This window comes from Podarcis bocagei, assembly GCF_964188305.1.
Source record: "Podarcis bocagei genome assembly, chromosome: 8".
NCBI lineage: Eukaryota > Metazoa > Chordata > Lepidosauria > Squamata > Lacertidae > Podarcis > Podarcis bocagei.
Genome location: NC_138133.1, coordinates 46720427 through 46740833, shown reverse-complemented (window position 1 = coordinate 46740833; position 20407 = coordinate 46720427). Strand labels below are relative to the sequence as shown.

The following is a 20407-nucleotide window of genomic DNA, read 5'->3' as shown; positions in this document are numbered from 1 at the left end:
TTCGGTTGTTTTCAATGTTCTAGTTCTGAATTGGGCTGACATTGTATGTGAAACTTAGATCCCAGTTCAGCCCCCCTACTACTTTTTAAAAGGACATTTGGCAACATTTATTAGAGGAGTTATAATTCATATTATAGATTCAGGTAGGTAGCTGTGTTGGTCTGAACGCAGTCGAAAAAATGAAAAAATAAAAATAATTGTCCAGTAGCACCTTATAGACCAACTAGGTTTGTTCTGGTATAAGCTTTTGTGTGCATGCATACTTCTTCAGATACCAATTAATATTATGTTTATTTATATCCCACCTTTCCCCCTGACGGTCTCAAGGTGGCTTACAGCTAAAAAAAGAGACATTAAAATCAATTAAGCATTAATAAGATATGTGAGATCTATTAAAACATAGCACCTTTTGTTAAGAAAAATGTTAGCAATGTTTAGGCTTAGTGCCTCTGAGCGCGTGCAGAGTTCTTCGAAAGAAAGGACTTTCAAAGAGTCTCACTGAACATGTGCAAAATGGCTTTTGAAATGCTTCCTTGCCTGTCCAGTGACGGCAAAATCTTGCACCTCTCACTTTCTGTTTGGAGGCTGCAGGCTGGGAATAGGGACCTGAAACGGAGAGGGCCATAAAATCAACCTTGGAGCAATCGAAGAAAAACTGGAGCTACAAACATATGCCTGGACAGACGCCCATCACATTTATGAGCTTTCATGGCGCAATCCCCAAGGACGTTTGCCAGGAGGGAAAGCCTACAGATTACAGCAGGATTTTCTTCGGAGTAAACATGTTTGGGAGTTAAAACTCCAAAAGGCGAAACAGGAATTCCCGCTGGGCGCGTCAGCGCAGAAGCAGGCCCTACCGAGTTAAAGCCTTACTCCCATGTAAAGCGTACATAGCTTGGATTGCGGCCTAACCCGTTCAGGGACGGCAACAAACTTGTGCCAGCGACACCAGAGAAACCGGTTACTCCTGGGGCAGCCGGACGCGTTTCTTGGGCGGGCGGGCGCGCAGGTGGCGTGACGGGGCCGCAGCTCCGCCTCACAGGAAAAGGCGACCAACTTGGGCTGGGCCTAAGGCGGAGCTGAGGCGACGCCGAGCGCTTCGGTTGGCGGCGGGCGAAGCGGCTTTCCGACATCGCCTCAGATCTCAGCGCCGCCCCTCGCGGAGGAGGAGGAGAACGAGGAGAAGTGACGGAGGAAGGGGCGGGACCGCCGAGCCTTCCGTCTCTGAAGCGACTCAGTCGCAGTTCCCGCCTTGACTACGTTGGCCGCCCAGCGACTTCGCAGGTTGCCGGAGCCCCACAGTTAATCGACGGGAGGCTCCTCGGGGAATGGGGAGCCGCGCTGGGCCAGGCGGCCAAGGCGGCTGCTGCGGGCTGTGCGGCCTCAGGGTCGCCGTCGCCTTCTTCTTGCTGGCGCTTCTGCCCGGCCGGGTGAGTGGAGAGGGTGCCTTCAGGGTGGAGGAGTATAAAGCTGGCGTGGGGCTAGGGGTGTGTGTGGTGGTGGTGGTGGTGGTGGGTACATTTTGGGGTAGAGGAAGACCCCTCACAAACTTGTCTAAAGGTCCCTGACTGTGAAATGAGAAAAGGTTTATTGGGGGGGGGGGTTTCGAGGTGAATTCTTGGGGGTTTGGTGGGTTCCCACCTTAGCAGCAGTAGTAAGAAAATATACCCCGGGGTGGAAGTGGGTAGGGAGAGACTCTTTGGGGTGCAATTCTGGGCAAAATGCTGTTTTACTCGAAAGTAACTCCTGTTGAGTTTTGTGGGACTTGCTTCCAGATCCGTCTGGGTAAGACTTCTGCTTTAACAACAGCTGGCCCAGGTATCTGTTCTGCTTCAAATAGTTCTGGTTAAGAGTTCTGCTTCTCTGGCATGGAGGAGCAAAGGGATGCGGTAGGTCACGAGAACTTTAAGATTAGGACGGGCGGTCAGTCGTTGCTGTCTCTATGTCAAGCGCTTTAATTGTAAAAGGAAGCGTCCATCTTCAGAGCCGGGTCAAGGGCGGGGAACTTGCAGCCTTCAAACATTGTCAGCCCATAAACTCTCCTGATCTATGCCGGCTGGAGCTGCGGGGGGTGGGGGTGGGCAAGGACATCTTGAGGAGTGCAGATTACCTCCCCCCCTCCTCCCAGTGTAAGGCAATTTCCATTCTTCCTTGGGAAGTGCTTGAGCTTGTTGCAGAGAGCAAATTGGTGTATTGTAGATTGCAGGCCCTTGTGGATTGCAGCCTACAGTTTGTTTCAGGTCTTATTTATCTTGCACCAGTGGTATGTGTGGCACTTCAGAGTGTAAAAGAGGGCAGGCTTTGGTCCCTAGAGCTTGCAATCTAAACTTTGATGCAAATTAAGTGGTGGCATCACATAGGTATTCTGGGAGGCAGTTCCAAGCATATAGGGGAGCAAAGGAGGGAGACTGGAGTGAGCCTATTCTGCTTTAAGAATGTTGACAAACCCACAGGTAGTTTTAGGGGAGCACATTGAGTGCAAAGCCTCAGGGGAGCCACCAGGGGCGTGGCAACTAGAATGGAGCGGGAGAGGCAGAAGGGCACCAAATTTTGGCATAGCACAGGGTGTTAAATTTGAGACCCCAGGGTCCACCATGGTAAAATAGCAAAATCCAGCTGTTAAAAAACACCATTCAGTGATGAGAAGTCTGTTTTGTCATGAAAAGAGTGGTAAATCATTTTGTAGTTGAAAAAATGGCTGGGTGAAAGCAGCATAAATGACTAATTGTCTGAATACTGTAGTAGCGTTATTGTGCAAGCAAGACTGAGAAATCACCTGGATCAGGTAATTTGCCAGATATTATTATTCAAGCAACTAGGTGACATTCATAATATTGTAATAAATGGCTTCCAACAGTTCCAGTACTTATTTGTAAACCTGCTGTTATTCATAAATGTATTAAATATTTCTATCTTGCATTCAAAACTTTTGTTGATGGTACAAATTTAAAAGCAAGTTGTGTGCTGCCAAATAGATGCAAAGCAGTAAAGTGGACATTCATAACCCATTGTTTCGGCTGACAGGACTCCTCAGTGGTTGTTGAGTCTTAAGAATATCATTTTTGGTTCCACTCCCCAAGGAATCTAGGTCTTACTATTTAAAATTGAAAGTCTGAGAGGCTCACATCTAACACACCTGGCAGTGATACATTGTTTGGATATGATCTGCATTGACACAATGAATGCAGAAGTACTCAGTGGACTTGTTTCGTAAGAGTTGTGCTAAGAGCAGTCACAGCTCTTTGTTGCTCTTCTCTTGGATACCTGATGAATATAGCACAGATAGCTTCCTGTATTTTCTTTACTTTCTCATGCTTATTCCAAGTGACACGATAAACCTTTGTTGTGCCTAACATATTTTCTTTTGCTTCTTGGGTAGGACACTAACCATCAAGAGTGTAGACATGGTTGAGCATGGTTGAATGCTGAATGGCAGACATTGGAGTAATAGATGCAACTTCCATATTACTGTTTCAGATTAAGAACGGACCTCTGGAACAAATTAAGTACTTAACCCGAGGTACCACTGTATTCCTATCTGTCATATCTAATAGATGCAGGAGACCAGAGGTAGAAAAGTGGCAACTCTACAGAATAGCAGCTTTGTATTGAGTTTCCTATTGATCGTTGCAGCTGTAGGCTTTGCTTGTGGCCAGCATGGAAAGAAGAAATGGAACTGGCTTCTGGTTACCCATAGAGATCATAATGAATATAAGCAGTTTCAACAAACTGTTCACATTCCTTAGTGTTCCTTTGGAGTTGTGTGTGAGAGATGTGAGATTTACCTACTGCTATTGGGGCACATTATGTCATTGAGACAGTACATGCACTGTTCTTTGCCATGTATCCTTTATCTTATAAGAAAGAATTAAGATATGCATATTTGGCCACCATTATCCTCCCCCCATCCAAACTTTATTGAATTATTTAAAAACAATTACCAAGCATAAAGTGTTTGTCTTTCAGGAAAAATACACTACAGTTGTTAAGCCTTGTATGTAGTCACTCACGTGGCATCAAAACAGACTGCTTGGAAAATATTATACATTAGAGATTAAGCTCACATCTACAGGGTATGCTTCATTCTAGGGTGTTAAGATAATTTCTCCGTAGTGGCCACCGTTATAAATGTGTTAGTGGCCACCATTATAAATGTGTGGAGTATACAGTGTTTAGAAATAGTGGTACCTGTATTGAGCACAGCTTTTCCTTGTTCATACTAGGTGCTTAAATGGGTTGGGAACTTAGTGATCAACAGGGCCCCTTTCTGCAAAATGAAGTAAAAGAGTGCACCACTTCAAGCTGCAGATGGAGATCATTTGGAATGTTCCTCTGCCTTAAAAGAAGCTCCCTGCATGTATTAAGATATAACTTTTATTCCTGGTGTGCTACTTTTCTACTAGCCAGGAGCGTTCACATAGAAAAACATTGCAAAATGGTAGCTTTGAACAGCATTCTGAAGTGGTGTAGTCAATTCTACCGCCTTATTTATGTATTTATTACATTTATATCCCACCTTTACTTCAAGTTGCTCAAGAAAGCATACATAGCTCTTTAGCTAGGTGGTGTGTAGAGTGAGGAGGGAGTGGGGCTTCTGTTGGGGTTAGTGGGAGTAAGTTTAATGTATGCTTTAAGTTGGTATAATATTGCACTACTGTTGGGACGTGGGACTGGTATCTGACCATAGGATTATGATTTAGGAAAGGAATGCTGTCAAGTAGATGTGTGGGAAGCTGCTGTGTCTCTGTGTATCCTAAAATTAGAGGACTACAGTATTGAAATATGTGAGCTGAAAGGGTGCTTTAACTTTTGAGAGTTCCTGCAGTGGCCCTGTGCAGTGCTGTGTGAGCACCAAACTGTGTGACATTTTAATTTAGGTAACCTCTGTGTAGGTAAATTCCATTTTATGAGCCATCTTCTTTTGGTAAAAATTGGATGGTTTTGCATAAATTCAAAATTTAAACTTAGGCATTAAGCGGGCATCAAGAGTCTAGTTCACTGTACACATCGTGTGAAATCCTATTTAAGGAATCTTAACTAGGGTATGGTATGATGTCTGCATGGATAAATTACAGAACAACAACCATCACTTGGTCTTTGGGTGCTACTGTGCAGTGAGGGAGAACCAACACTAGGTGTTTGATTTCATGGAAACTTTAAGTATGATTTGGATTCTAAATTCAGGTTAGCCAAAACCATGATATGGTGTGATGTTTGAAGTAGCTGTTTGGTGTGTTTGAATATTATAGGATCACAATAGGAGAGTACATTCTATGGTTTGTAGTTAGAAAAAGCTTCAGTAGACTGGTTGGAAACTTGGCAGTGTAAAAGAGGATGATCCATGCTGAATTTTGGGTAGAAAGGATGAGAAATGGTTTATTTTGAATGATTTAAAAAAAATAATGGTATGAGACTTTGGTGTGCTAATGGTGCTTTTATTCTATAGATTTTGTTATGGTGGTTTTTTGGGGGGGGAATCTTCATTTATATTTTGTATTTTGGGAAATGGTTTGTTGTGTCAGGTTAAGAGGAATGTCTAGTATGTGCTGTGAGTTGTGCAATATGTTTGTAGTTTGGTCACAATAAGGCCTTTTCAAAACTATGTTAGTCAATGGTATTTCCTAAGGCGTTTGACTTTATATGCTCAATACAAACCTATTGTGAGAAAGTTTTAAGTGGAATGTTGGGTGGAATGAGAATGAGTGTGGGCAGAGAGGGTCAGTTGGAAAATGACAGCATGGCTGTGCAATGGGACAGAGAAGGAGCTGGGAGTGGATGTGAGATGCGAGGAGATGTGGCGGGGCGGGGGGGGGGGAGTACTTCCAGACCAATACTTTATTTTCAAGAATTTATAATTCAGGTAAGCCAAGAGGTTATAAGTTAAGTGTGAAAGGAGATGGTGGTGAGGAAGAAATTTCAGGCAATTTATAAAAATAGAGGCATGGGGTTGTGGAATATCTCTAACATTCACAGTGGCAATCTCATTAAAGAGGAGCCTGATTAGGAGGGAAAGTTGGCAATCCGTCTTACCTTATTTCACTCAATAATTTAACCACTTAATAGTCATCAGATGTTGCATTTGAATTGTCGCCCTTCTGAATGGTCTGAGATAATAACAATGATATTTATTAGTTTATTTTTCTGTTTCAATAGAATTGTAGCCCTAGCCTCCTCAAAACATAATCAAATCAACAAACCTTTTTAGTTTAATATGTTGTGTTAAAGCCTTTCCATGTTCACTCAAAGTTGCAAAATACTTTGAAAATAAAGCTAGTATATGCTGTATTTTGTGTAGGATGGTATATATCGGGGTGGGTGGGTGGGTGGGTGGGTGGATGAGCGCGCGCGCACAAAATATATAAAAATAATACTAATTCTTACAATTAAGGAGAGTGATCGAGCTGTGTTTCTTTAATATGCTAAGCAGAGTTGGATTAGTTTAACATTACACATGAATATTTCTGGTGGATTTTTTTGTAGCTGAAATGTATGAATGGGTGCATTTCTAGCATCCTGAGTTTCACCAAGTTTTGCTTGGAGGACATAACTCAAGTAGGAAAGCTGCAACTGAGAACTAAAAAGGTTTCACATTGGTAGCCTCCCTATGAATTTTATGTGTCCCCGATCTAACAGATGTGCACAGTAATTTGTGGCAGTTTCTCTTAATATAAACCACTTAAAAGTAGATGTATGTGAATGGAACTTAGGGGAAAAAATCTCACCTAGTTTTCATTCATGCATCTTGGTATTACTAATAATGAAAGCAGGTAGTATCCATAGATGTAATGCTCCAAAATTGAGTGTAGACATTTTTGCATATGGTTCAAATGGGTTTAGATAAATCTCAGTGTTTCATAGGGTGATAGTTAAATCACAGCAACAAATATGAGAGAATAATGTTTTTGATTTTATCATTAATTCAAGTCTGCAGTAGCTGAAACGTTTCCAAGAATACTTGCAAAGAGAAACATTGTAGTCCTAAACAATAGTGCCTCAGTTCTTGTCAAAAAGGCAAATGATTTATAAAAAGAAGCTGGTGTTTTTCTGGTATACATGAGAGACTTTTGTGTAATTGTTTCTTATACATGTTCAATTTGAGGAGGGAAGAGATGACAGATACAATTTTATGTGCTTTGAGGGTTTTTAAAGATATAATTTAATTATAATGAATTGTTATATGCCTATAAGCATCAGATGCCTTCAGTATACCGTGGTACCTCGGGTTAAGAACTTAATTAGTTCCAGAGGTCCGTTCTTAACCTGAAACTGTTCTTAACCTGAGGTACCACTTTAGCTAATGGGGCTTCCCGCTGCTGCTGGTGCGCGATTTCTGTTCCGAGGTACCACTGTAGTAATAAATGGGTAGGATTCAAATCAATTTAAATCATCAATGAGAAAAGGCTGATTTGAATGCTTCCTAAGTGACATGACCTTTGTAATGGCATTTGTCTAATTATATAACCAACACCTGCAAGTCTGTTCACCATCTTATCCTGACCCACTTATCTGGCCTGAATGGGAGAGGTGCTAATCAGAAGATAATACACTGAATTTAGGGAACACAGAAAAGCCATATTCTCCTTTTAAGAATTGTAGTATTGAAGATTACAAGATGGTTTGAATATATAGGCTTGAGTGCGTTGACATCAACGGCCAAAAAAGAATTGTCTTCCTTTTTCCACACCTGGCCAGTTGGTTTGAAGAGCTGCAGCTCTGACATGAGGAGCAGAACCTGAGCTTTCCATGCTGCTAAGTCAAAACTTGTCCTAGCAACCAGCTGATCCATGCCTCAGACTTGGGCAGCTACACTCACTTAAGGCTAGTTCTGCAACAATGAACCATATGCCAAAGTAGATTCAGGGCATGTGTAAGGGAGTGGTGCTTCTCTCTTAACAGAAGTGGCAGTGCAGCCACTACTGAAAAAGTTGCCCTGGATGCAGTTTCCATTGATGTTTTTACTGTTACGATTGTAGCATTCCATTTTTATATTGTACAGTGTCTTGTTCCATTTTATAACTAAGTAAGGTTTATAAATAATTATAATAAGTACATAAAATATGCTGTGCATATCCCTATTGATGCATAATCGTAAGCAATAGAGAACAGACATAATTCTACAAAATGTAGTTCCAAAAGTTCATTTTTGTAAGGGAACAAAGTCAAGGCTAAACAGAAATCTGGCAATCTGTCCTTGTAAGCCAAGTACATTACGTACAACAAAACTGTTGGAAGTCTTTCCAAAAACAAGTGTGGACTCTAATCTTTAACATCGTATGTGTAGATCCCTCTATAGATGAAAAAAGCTTCCAGAAATTTATAAGTTTCAAAGTATTAATGACAAAAAACTCAGTTAAGCTTTTACTGCATTAAGATTACTAAAAGTATTACTCTTCAAGATACAATGCATGAAACCCTGCAAATGCAAATTCAAACAGAAAATAGAAAATTGTTTGAAAATAACTATTATAAACACCCCTATTATATGTATTGCATCAGTAAGATAACCTGTGCTTTTTTCTTTAAAAAAAAAAGTTTAGGGGTACTCTCATTTTCCTACTCATATTGAAATACTGCCCCTCAATGAGGCCAAACTTAAGATTCACAGAATGTTTAGGGGTATGCACACCCCTGCGTCCCCCCAGAAAGAAAGCACTGAAGATAACTAATAGCAAAGTCTGCTAACAATATTTAGTACTAACATAACATTTCAGGAACAAGTACTTCCAATATTTGGCAAAAATCCTGTAAAGAAGATCAGCATTAATATTCTATTGCAGATTGGGGGATGGAAAGGAGCTGAAGCTGAAGCTGAAGGAAAAGTGGCTTGAATAAGGTTCCCAATGGCTGATAATATTTCAGCCAGGGACTTGGTGCTTTATAAGCCCTCTAAACTTTATACAGTGTTGCTAGTCATTCTAACTGTTGTTTCTAGTCGCATAGAAGAGAACACCAGTCTCTTGATGAGATAGGAGAAAGATGCCGATGACAGCACATTTCCTTTCAGCCCTGTGGATAAAGTGTTGTCACTAGACTGTCACATGATGCATGTGAGACATCAGAAGTCTTTGCCTTGCAGATCTTTCTCTCCCTGCCTGTCTCATGCAAGTTTTTCTGTATACCTTTCATCACAGAATTCAATACAACCTGTATGTACACATCATTCTCATAAGACTGATATTTTAAAAAAGGGGAATCCATTTGCAAGTTGATGAGGGAAAACAGGAATGATCACACTTTCATCATTAATTACCAGTTCAGAGAAGTTGCTGACTGAGCTTGCTTCATAAAGGTTTACTTGGTTTAAGTCCTTTAGTCTACTAATGAGGAGCCTTTTTTCAGCCCAAAGGCCACATTTCTTTATGAGCCAGAACAAAAGTGGACAGAGCACCAAATGTAAAACTATGTACACTATGCTACTTTATATACATTCACACACACACACTTTAAAAGCAAGAGGTGTTATCAGTCCAAGGGCACATTCCAGCTAGGAGGAAAACACTGGGTGTGAAGCAGAGCCAGTGAGGGGGTGGCCTGGGAAGAGAAGTGTGGAGGTCTGTATATGGTCTCTGGGACTGCAGAAACCAAGGAGTATTTTTGGCCCGAATGCTTTTGTGTTGTTGTTGTTTAGTCGTTTAGTCATGTCTGACTCTTCGTGACCCCATGGACTAGAGCACGCCAGGCACTTCTGTCTTCCACTGCCTCCCGCAGTTTGGTCAAACTCATGCTGGTCGCTTCGACAACACTATCCAACCATCTCATCCTCTGTCGTCCCCTTCTCCTTGTGCCCTCCATCTTTCCCAACATCAGGGTCTTTTCCAGGGAGTCTTCTCTTCTCATGAAGTGGCCAAAGTATTGGAGCCTCAGCTTCACGATCTGTCCTTCCAATGAGCACTCAGGGCTGAACCAAACACAATTCTGAAAGCCTTCCTCCCATGTAGCTCTGTGCTCTTGTCCCAGAGTATCCTATGTAAACCATATAAATGTTAGGAAATGGTTTCTTAGCCCTCTCTTTTTCTAGTGTTTGCTATCAAATAACTATATTTATTTCATATAATTTATTTCATTAGAAGTGAAGGCTGCCAACATTTAAAAGAGGATTGGACAAATTCATGGAGAATAAGGAGATCAATGACTGCTGACCATTATGGATATGTTCTACCTTCACTTTCAGAGGCAACATGCCTCAGAATGGGAGCTGCAGGATGTGGGGAGAGTAGACTTGGGCTCAGGTCCTGCTTTCTGACCTCATAGGCATCTGGTTGGCCACTGTGAGAACAGGATGCTGGTCTAGATGTACCTTTATTTTCAACCTGATTTAAAAGTGATTTGTATCCTAAGAACCTTTCTCTGAAACTGATAATGACTCCTTACCATTTATGCATATTTGTTGAATATTTGACATCTGATATTTGACTGTAAGATCAGATCAAAGGTTCACCTAGTCCAACATTGCACAGTGGCCAACTAAATGCTCTTAGTGATTACAATGGTTCTTAGGGAATTTGTGTGTGCAAAAATTGACCAAGATCCATAAAATGGGACCACTAATTCTGCACAGGGCTTTGAGCCTGTGTTACTGTATGAGAAATCTCCATCATGTTGAAGGTTGTTCTGAGGTGATGTCACTTGAAAAGCATTGTGTTGGGATCTGGGAATGCCCAGCCTGTTGATAAACTGAAATGCCTGTAGTTTGTAGGTATATTTAAAATGGTATTCTTATGAGCAGCCTCTGTTGGGACACTTTTAACATGCGTCTTGCAAGTGTGAAACCTATGGTCAACACAATTAACATTCATTATTCTTCCTCTGTAGATATTTTCAGACTCGTGTATCTGGTACGGCCAGTGTGAAGTTGTTTCTGGAGATAAAAGGTACAGTTGTGAATATAAGGGTCCACCGCTGCCACTGCCAAAAGATGGCTATGATTTGGTACAGGTAAGTTTCTAGTGAATTACCATTTTACTGGAAAATAAGAACTTTAGTGGGGATGGGAAAGAAGAACTAAGCATATTTTTTCCTAAACTCAGTTGTAGCATAAGGAAATCTAATGCTAATATTGGTATGAGTAAGGCAACATGGTAACTGAATTATGGACTATGTTTTGTTCATTCCACTTAGCCTCTGTAGTTGGTATATGCATTTCTTGACTTGAATGTCTACTCTATAAGGATTACGATCATATCAAATCTACCAGTCTCTTCTTCTGTAATGTTATACTAAGGAAGAATGAAATAGTAATTACTAATTTCACTATTACAATGATTCTAAGCCTGTTAGTAAGTAAGCTGTTGAAAACAGTGAGATATTTTCTGGGACAATTGTCTAAAGTTGAGTGTGTAACCCTTGCAGTAGAAGAAAAAATCACAGGCTACTTTATAATACTTGAATTTTAAATATTTATATATATATATATGTATTTGATTTTCTCTTAAGGAACTCTGCCCAGGTTTTTTCTATGAGAATGTTAGCCTTTGTTGTGATGTACAACAACTTCAGGATTTGAAAAACAACTTGGAGCTCCCACTGCAGTTTCTTTCCAGGTATGTGGGAGCCACTTGTCTGGTTGTTGCTTGTGGTATTTCCCCCCCTGCTCCCGCTTCTCAGTAAACTAGAGAAAATATGGTAGACATTTACTTGTCTAGGAAATATAATGGGAAAATAAATATCTACAAATGCCTTTATTACAATGTCTGTCTTTACCCAACAAGTGCTCCAGAAGTTGTTCTGCTCATTCTCTGATGGTGGAATGCTACCAGAGAGATGCATTTTAGTAGACAACTTTCTAGAAAGGTTGGTCAAATAAATGTATATAAATATTAAGCATTTTAATGATTTTTATTCTGCTTAATAATATCTCCAGACCTCTTTCCAACAAAAGAGAACTATCTGAAGAGTCTCTGTGATGCTTTCCTTATATTTGTTTATAGTTCATGTTTTCTTCAGCTTTTATTGGGGCAACAATACTAAAATTTAAATACAGTGGACCCTCTGGATACGAACTTAATTCATCCTGGGGATCCATACTTACCCCGAAAAGTCTGTATCCGGAGGCGCCGCTTCTGCACACATGCAGCACGATAGAGCACTTCTCCGCGCATGCGCACGTGGCAAAACCCGGAAGTATACACTTCCGGGTTTGCTGCGTTTGTAACTCGAAATTACGTTACCCGAAGGTAACATAATCCGAGGTAGCACAGTAAATGGTGGCTTCTGAATCTTGGGCTGCAAGCCTACACATTCTTATATGGGAGTATTCCTATAGTAGAACTAACCTCTGAACATGCATGCATCAGATTGGACTGTATGTCTGATTGGATTTCACTGCTGTGCTGCTCACGTAGTTTCATTTCTTTCCTCCAGATGAAATGCTCTGAACTTTTCTGTACTCAATATTGCTGTAGCCCTTGCTGATCATTCTTAGAACTACACATTTCAGGAGTGCGTTATTAATTTAAGCTTTGATAACAATAAGAACTGTTTGTTGTTCTTGAAGACAACTGCTACATTCTGAAAATTCCTGCATTTTGTGTGCACATACTGGATAAAGGAATAAATGTTTAATAATTACTCTCTCTTCAGGTGCCCATCATGTTTTTATAATTTTGTAAACCTGTTCTGCGAACTAACCTGCAGTCCTCATCAGTCTGAATTTCTCAATGTAACAAATACAACCTCATATATTGATCCAGTTACGAAAGAGACGAAAACCAACGTCGTTGAACTGGAGTATTACATTGGAGAAAAATTTGCTAATGGTAAGCGAGGCAATCAAAATAGTTGTGTATCATTTATTTTTGTTAGAAGATTTCATAAAAACAGTTATTTGCCTGTATTCTCATGTGTAATTGAACTGTGTGGTTCATCTGCAAGTCAGAAGTTGAGTAGTACGGAAAAGAGAGGATTGAGTGAGTGCCTGGGGAGGAAGAGAGCTGTGTGTATATGCGCCATTGAAGTTAGAAAAGTGGGATCCAGCATTAATCCTATTTGCAAGGCTAATTCAGGAGACTATAATCTTACAGTTCATTTTCCCCAAAGAATATTAAATCTGGCAACTCTTTTGTTCTCCAGTTCCCCATAAAGTACCAGGGTAGTATTTCTCATCTGCCCTGTACATTTCTGTTGGCAAACTTCCACTGATGCATGTTGATGCCCTCTTCCTGGACTCCCACAAGGTTTCCGGTGCTCATAAAATCAGAGGAGTGTGCCTTAGTCTCCTAGGCAATAGAGCAGTTTCCTCCTTTCCTGTTTGAGGCAGCTGCTGGGCTTGAACACACCCAGCTACCTTTGCAACCAAATTGTCACATTTCAGTTTCCACAGCAAGCAGAAGACGGATTCCTTTGCTGCTGCTGCTGCTGCTGCTGTTTGCCCCAGATCCTCTCACAGCACTGGGGTTGAGTTATCTTGCCCTCATCTTTTCAGAGGCAGAAATGGCACTCTTGTCTTCTGTAAAGGCTAGTGCAAAGGACAAGAGATCCCTCCTGCATGCTTTGCAATTAGTGGAAAACTATGCAGAGAATCTGTTGGTGAGCTAATGAGAAGTTTTGTGAAGCCTAGATTAATCTTGGACTGTGTCAAAACCTTTTGTCTTCAAGTATTTCTTCTGCTATAAATTCAGAATTGCTTTATATCACATGCTAAGCCAGCTTCGTAAATTCTTATTTGTATCCTTACTGTATTATCAGCCTTGTCTTTTTCTTTATTGAAATGATACTTCTAGCTATGTATAATGCATGTAAAGATGTGGAGGCACCATCAAGCAATGTTAAAGCACTGGGACTATTGTGTGGAAAAGATGTGAGGGAATGCAATGCAACTAACTGGATTCAGTACATGTTCAGCAAGGATAATGGTCAGACTCCTTTCAACATGATTCCAATATTTTCAGGTAGGAAACAAATGTTTTAAATAAACTTTTCCTTATTGACTATTAGTAGCTAGTGTCTTGAACTTGAGCCACAAATACATACTGAATTTGGACCATCCCCCTAGGCAACGCAGGATTAACTACTGGGCTAATAAGGCTATAGCTTTGGGTGTATGTGTGTATAATTTCATATATACATAAAAATGTAAGGCTATAATCATGCACTGCAGTTTAAATGAGTGCTGATACATACTTCTAAAAGGGAGGAGATGCTGTGAGGTCACTTTGGCTTATCTTCCTCACAATGTTTTTTTCTGTCAGCATGTGTAGAAGAAATATTAGATAGGAACTGTCACTGTTGTCTTTTTCTGCATCTACCGAAGACCGTCTTCTTCCAATCAGCCTTTTAAGTTGATATCTTTTCCAGAGTGCATCTGCATTGCAATTCTTTGAAATATGTTTTATCACTTGTTGTTTGCTGCCCTGGGCTCCTTTGGGCAGAAGGTGGGGTGGGTTAAATGCAATAAATACATCCTTAACTTGTGGCAATTTTGAATTCTTTTTAAATCCTGGAAGATTTTATTTCTATGGGCCTTGGATCAAATGGTAAACTTGCTTACGCTAGTGAACACAATTTTTTTCTAATGGCCTGGCAACTTTAAAAGTTGAAGTTGTCAAATGGAAACTATTATCGGTTTATGTTGGTTTTAATTTGTCATAGATTACATCTACAATTATAGTATCTTTGGGTATTCTTTGAGTGTGTTAACTTTTCTCTTGTTAGATGTTTCTATCCATGGAATGACACCTATGAACAATGCCACCAAAGGCTGTAATGAGTCCATGGATGATGTCACTGGGCCTTGCAGTTGTCAGGATTGCTCTATTGTCTGTGGCCCCAAACCACAACCCCCTCCACCTCCTGTACCTTGGCTTTTGCTTGGTTTGGATGCCATGTATGTCATCATGTGGATCTCCTACACAGGATTTTTGCTTGTGTTTTTTGCAGCAGTTTTTGGAGTTTGGTGTTACAGGTAAATAGCTCCCTTTTAAAACAGCATTGAAAATTAAGTGTTGGAGTTGTTCATAAACTGTTAAATAATCCCACTGTTTACTAAAGGGTAGAATCCAGTGGGACTTTAACTTTTTCTTTTATCCTGCAGTCCCCCCCCCCCCGGTTCAATCTGCTGTAGAGAGTGAAGCCATGTTGTGTGACAATGAACAACTTACACATAGACAGCATTTAGAAGATCCCCATACTGCAGTAATGCTTTGTTTTTGCTTAGTATGCAGTTAACTGAACAGCCACTAGCATTCTCTGTGCTTTAACGAACTATCTAGGACAAGTATAGCATACCTGTATATTTATACATTTTACACTTACACTGAGTACAGTGGTACCCCGCAAGACGAACGCCTCGCGAGACGAAAAACTCGCAAAACGAAAGGTTTTTTCGTTTTCGAGTTGCCTCGCAAGACGAATTTCCCTATGGGCTTGCTTCGCAAAACGAAGCTTGCCCCGGGGACAGCGGGTCTTCTCTTTTGAAGCAAGGGGCGGCGGGGAGAAGCGATCTTCTCCCTGCAGCCCCAGGTCCGGGGACAGCAGGAAGCGCTTCCCGCTGCCCCCGGACCTCTTTTGAAGCAAGGGGCTGCGGGGAGATCGCTTCTCCCCACCTGCCCCCACCGCCCGGCTTCGGAACGCTGCTCCGAAGCGGGGCGGGGGGGAGGGAACACCTGCCCCAGCCGCCCCGCTTCGGAACGCTGCTCCGAAGCGGGGCGGGGGGGAGGGAACACCTGCCCCAGCCGCCCCGCTTCGGAACGCTGCTCCGAAGCGGGGCGGGGGGCGGGAACACCTTCTGAAGGCGGGCGGGGGGCGAAAGTCTTTGTCCCCCCCTGCCTGCCTTCCCAGGGGCTTTTAAATCGCCCCGGACAGCGGAGAAGTCCTCCGCTGTCCCGGGGCGATTTTAAAATGCCGCCCGCCAGCATTTTAAGATCGCCCGGACAGCGGAGAAGTCCTCCGCTGTCCCGGGGTTTTTTAAAATTCTGGGGGTGGGAAGAAAAGCCCTTGTCCCCCCCCCCCCAGCCTTCAGAAGAGGTCCGAAGGTCTGAAGGTCTGAAGGCGGTTTCCCTAGGAACGCATTAATTGATTTTCAATGCATTCCTATGGGAAACCATGCATCGCAAGACGAAAAACTCGCAAGACGAAGAGACTTGCGGAACGAATTAATTTCGTCTTGCGAGGCACCACTGTACTGTATATATTGTCAGACTTGGTGGCATAGCAAGGTGAGGAGAGTGCTTGTAATATGTCAGACTTAGCTGGCTTACCTTGAGATTTCTTTTGCACCTGGTGTTGACTTAAAATAAATCCTGGGTGCTGCTCAGTGTGGCTGCTGCACTGTGTATCTTCAGCTGCATCGTTTTTATCTCTGAAACTACAGAGGCAGCAGAAAATCTGTCAGAGTAAACAACTGCCCTATGAGCTGTTCATAGTCATGGGATTCACCCTCCCTGATTGCTGAGTTTTAAAGAGACAGGGAAGGGGGAAATCAAAAAACCCCACAATGTATTTAACTCTCAAATTAATTTTTGTTTGTTTACAAATGGTCTCATAGAACCCTTGTCTGTGCCTGACAATTGCACCATTGTAGCTTGGTACAATGAAACTGTTTGTATGAAATTGTACCACACGGAAGCCTCTGGCCAATCTAGTCTGTGCAAACTCTGATTCAGTAGTTCAGTTTTGCTGAGAAAGAGGAAGTGTTTTTGAGAATTTAAATGAGGTCACTAGGAACCTATAATACATTAGCTAGTGAGGGAGATAACTGCTTAAAATGTGTTGAAACCAAACATTGTGCTCTAAAACAAAGTGATTGTGATTGTAGTGCTTCCCAACTAGAAGGTAGTAAAAAAAGCTTGGTGCGCTTATTTTACAAGACGCTTATCAAGGAGAATAACAGGAAGATGTAGCACAATAGAAGGCGATAATAATTATGTTGTTAGAAGGGATGATTAATATCAGCATGCGTAATGATGATGATTCTGTGACCTAGTTTGCATGTCATCTTAAGGCATAGTTTAAAATAAACTATGTGTATCTGAAGAAGTGTGCGTGCACACGAAAGCTCATACCAAGAACTAACTTAGTTGGTCTTTAAGGTGCTACTGGAAGGATTTTTTTTATTTTGACTATGGCAGACCAACATGGCTACCTATCTGCATATGGTTTAAAGTGAACATGCACTTAGCTCTTTCCTTCAGTGCATCAGTGACAACAAAGAAACCAGAGACTGACTTTTTCCATTATGTGCGAAGCAATGTCTTATAGCTTATTTCCCATCAAACTATGGTAATAAGCCAAAGCTTGTTCATATGTAATGTTTCTTGCTTGGCGCACTGAAGAGGGGAGCAGGGGAGTAGCAAAGTACACTGTCCATTCACATTGAACCATTGCTTCAATTAAACCATGGTTTAATGTGACATATGAAAATGGCCAAATGTAGTAAGTGCTTCAGGTTCATAAAATGTATATGTCTTAGTGCCTGTACTCTGTTGATGGCTTTGTAAACTTGTATTTTACACAGACCTGAAGAGCTTAGGAGATATGTGTAAGACGGTTAAAGCGAAACCTTGGTTTTTGAACGTAATCAGTTCCGGAAGACGGTTTGACTTCTGAAATGTTCGAAAACCGAGGCACAAAGGGCGGAGAAAATTGAGAAAAATGCAGTGATACCTCCGCAGAAGCCGTTTGAGTTCCAAGGTGCATTCCAAAATGGAAGCATTTACTTCCAGGTTTTCAGCGTTTGTTCCGAAACGTTCATCAACAGAAACGTTCGAAACCTGAGGTACCACTGTATAGGGCAGAATTAAGTAGTATTCAACAGAATAACTGGTAAAGTTTTCCTGGATTCTAACTTTTTTAGGGAAGAGATAGTGGGGGTTGTTATGTGATTGAGTAGCAAGATAAATAGCAGGTTGGGGAGAAGGCTAGACTGAATATCTCTTCCTGACGCACATGCTAGTGGTGTTAAGAGCATTCAAGTGATCCTCACCTGCAGCCACAAGTGATACATTCAGGTAAGATTTTATTCAACACAATTAAATAATATGCCTTTTCCTGACTTTACTACTTTGGGTAAGGATCACTTGAATACTCTCAAGAACCCTAGCATTTGTGTCAGGGAGAAATGTATAGTCTCGCTTTCTCCCAATATGCTATTTTATTTTAATGTCAATAGGCTCATTGCATGAGGTGTCTGATAAATAAATATTTATTGAAGGAGATTTTACCACTCCAGACAGCAGTATTAAAATGTTGAACCTACAACACTTTCCCTTGAAAGGTACAGTCCAGGAAAAGCTTTGCCAGTAGATTCTGATGAATCATGTAGGTCACCTGTTTACTAGAACATTTACTACTACATGATGATTTTGAGGTTTCCGAATAAATATTCCCTAACTTGAAGCAAAGAGACTGCTGTAACTCTGCAATGATCCAGTGAGAGAGAGAATGGCACTACGTTGAAGAAGAGCAATTAATGTAAAATATGGCAATGCAGTTACCTGCCACAGAAATGGCTAGTGATTGATGCTGGATTTTCCCCAGGCACTATTCAAATACTTTAGCCACCACAGAGTAGCTCAGCACAAGTACTTGTAATTAATGTAATGAAGACCTAGCTTCCAAAAATTCTCTAATAACAGGAATAAAAATTCTATAATAACAGTTTCTGTATTTTCTTTGCAAACTGTAACCTAGAGTGTCTTGAATCACATTATTAAATAAAATAGAACTGAGAATCCTATCCTGAGTGCTCTTGTTCATGTTCATCTCTTTTACAGGAAGAGACACTTTGTTTCTGAATATACACCTATTGACAGCAACATTGCCTATTCTGTTAACTTACGCCAGAATACTGGTAAGTTCTAGAAAGTAATGATAGAGCGTTTGTGTGTGTTCCTCTTTAAGAACGTTGGTTATAATATATTAAATTACATGCTGGGTTTGTTGTAAAACAATATGTCCTGAATTTTTTCCTTGCACGCCATTTCTCTCTCTCTCTCTCTCTCTCTCTCGCTCGCTTTCAGTAATAAAAAAGGAACTTAATAATATGAATTATTAGTTTTTAAAATAAATATCCTAGACTACACACAACTCTTCTTCACGGTACTCCCACACACATTATGCTGGTGTACTTCCTGATTTCTGCATTCAGTGGCTGAATTATGCCCTATTTTATATGGAGTCAGGCTTAATAATGTCATAGTCCTCTTTTTCATTCTCTACAATTTTGTTCCTGTTCCTAAATTAAACAGAAAAACCTGGAAGCCCTAATTAATAGTAATTGTTAGTTAGGTATATGGGTCGTGTTGGAGATGGATATCTTATTTACTGTGTATGTGCTCTTGTTCTTGCAGGAGAAGCTACCTGGTGTGAAAGGCTGGGTGAAAGATTTGAGAACGTGTTAAGAGTCACATTCACATCATGGGGGGCTTTCTGTGTTCGAAACCCAAGACCTGTTGTGCTCTTCTCCCTGGCTTTTATTGCCATGTGCTCCTCAGGCCTGATGTTTGTCAAAGTAACAACAAATCCTATAGACCTCTGGTCATCCCCAAACAGTGAAGCTCGCAAAGAGAAGGAGTATTTTGATACTCACTTTGGACCTTTCTTCCGTACTGAGCAACTTATTATCCAAGCCCCAAACGCCAAGCCAGAAATCTATTCTCCATATCCATCAGGAGCAGATATTCCTTTCGGGCCTCCACTAACTAAAGATATCTTGCATCAGGTAATACAGACGGCAGCTCTTTGCATGCTCAGTGGATGCAAGGGTGCAAGTTAGAAAACTGAAATACAAAGGGGTTTGGGGGGGGCGATGCCTTTGATTGGCAGTTACCAATAATTTCAGGGAAGCCTCTGTTCAGATACTTAAGCCCTGTGTAAGCCCTTGAAACCTCTACCATTTCAGGGATAGGTGCCTGCCAGCATAGTACAATCAGAATTGTGTGCCATTCAAGAATTGAATCTGGTCCTGCTACTTGTAGTTATGGCTTAGCGGTTCCAGGTAGCTGTGTCCAACTTGACTATGACTGCACTAAAAAACCTTGAGGCGCACATAATGACACTGGTTCAGATGTAACCATGGTTTAGCACTCCAAATGAATTAAGTCTCCCACCAGACTCACATGCTCCTAACTCCTTTTCCGATGATGCCTCAATAAGGGGATTGGAAGTCTCCATATCTGCTTTCGATTAACTACAATTTATCATGTCATCTGAACCCTCAACTATGGTTAGTTGAATCAAGCTAGCTTCATAAATTCTGGTTTTGAAGTTGGCTTGTTTCTCAGCTAATCATAGTTACTCTTAACTTCAGTTTGTCAATTTTTGGATGACGCTGCATGTAGTGGTTAATCTGAAATAGAAAGAAAAGCTTTCAGATTCTAACTTTCAGCCTTTGCCCAGGGGGAGAGGTGGGAGTTTACAAGCCCAAGGCTCACTGCAGCTTGTTCTTGTAATACAAACTGTGGTTTAGAGCAAG

The 20407-nt window shown here is 41.2% G+C and overlaps 1 protein-coding gene and 1 long non-coding RNA gene across 3 annotated transcripts in view; one reads left to right on the top strand and one right to left on the bottom strand.

The window, feature by feature from the left end:
• The first annotated feature begins 1210 nt into the window (after positions 1–1210).
• The window catches only part of NPC1 (NPC intracellular cholesterol transporter 1), a 43801-nt gene continuing 24604 nt past the window's right edge, over positions 1211–20407 (top strand). For both annotated transcript variants that reach the window (XM_081205496.1, XM_081205495.1), the window contains exons 1-8: positions 1211–1430; positions 10813–10935; positions 11434–11540; positions 12580–12755; positions 13719–13886; positions 14650–14899; positions 18708–18784; positions 19284–19654. In XM_081205496.1, the coding sequence (XP_081061622.1) occupies positions 1329–1430; positions 10813–10935; positions 11434–11540; positions 12580–12755; positions 13719–13886; positions 14650–14899; positions 18708–18784; positions 19284–19654 (1374 nt within the window). In that variant the 5' untranslated portion in view covers positions 1211–1328. The remainder of the gene's footprint in view (positions 1431–10812; positions 10936–11433; positions 11541–12579; positions 12756–13718; positions 13887–14649; positions 14900–18707; positions 18785–19283; positions 19655–20407) is intronic.
• On the bottom strand, positions 8123–16949 carry LOC308593285. The gene is made up of 2 exons (XR_014010893.1): positions 16194–16949; positions 8123–9963 (listed from the first exon to the last, which is right to left on the bottom strand). It is a non-coding gene; the product is annotated as an uncharacterized lncRNA (long non-coding RNA).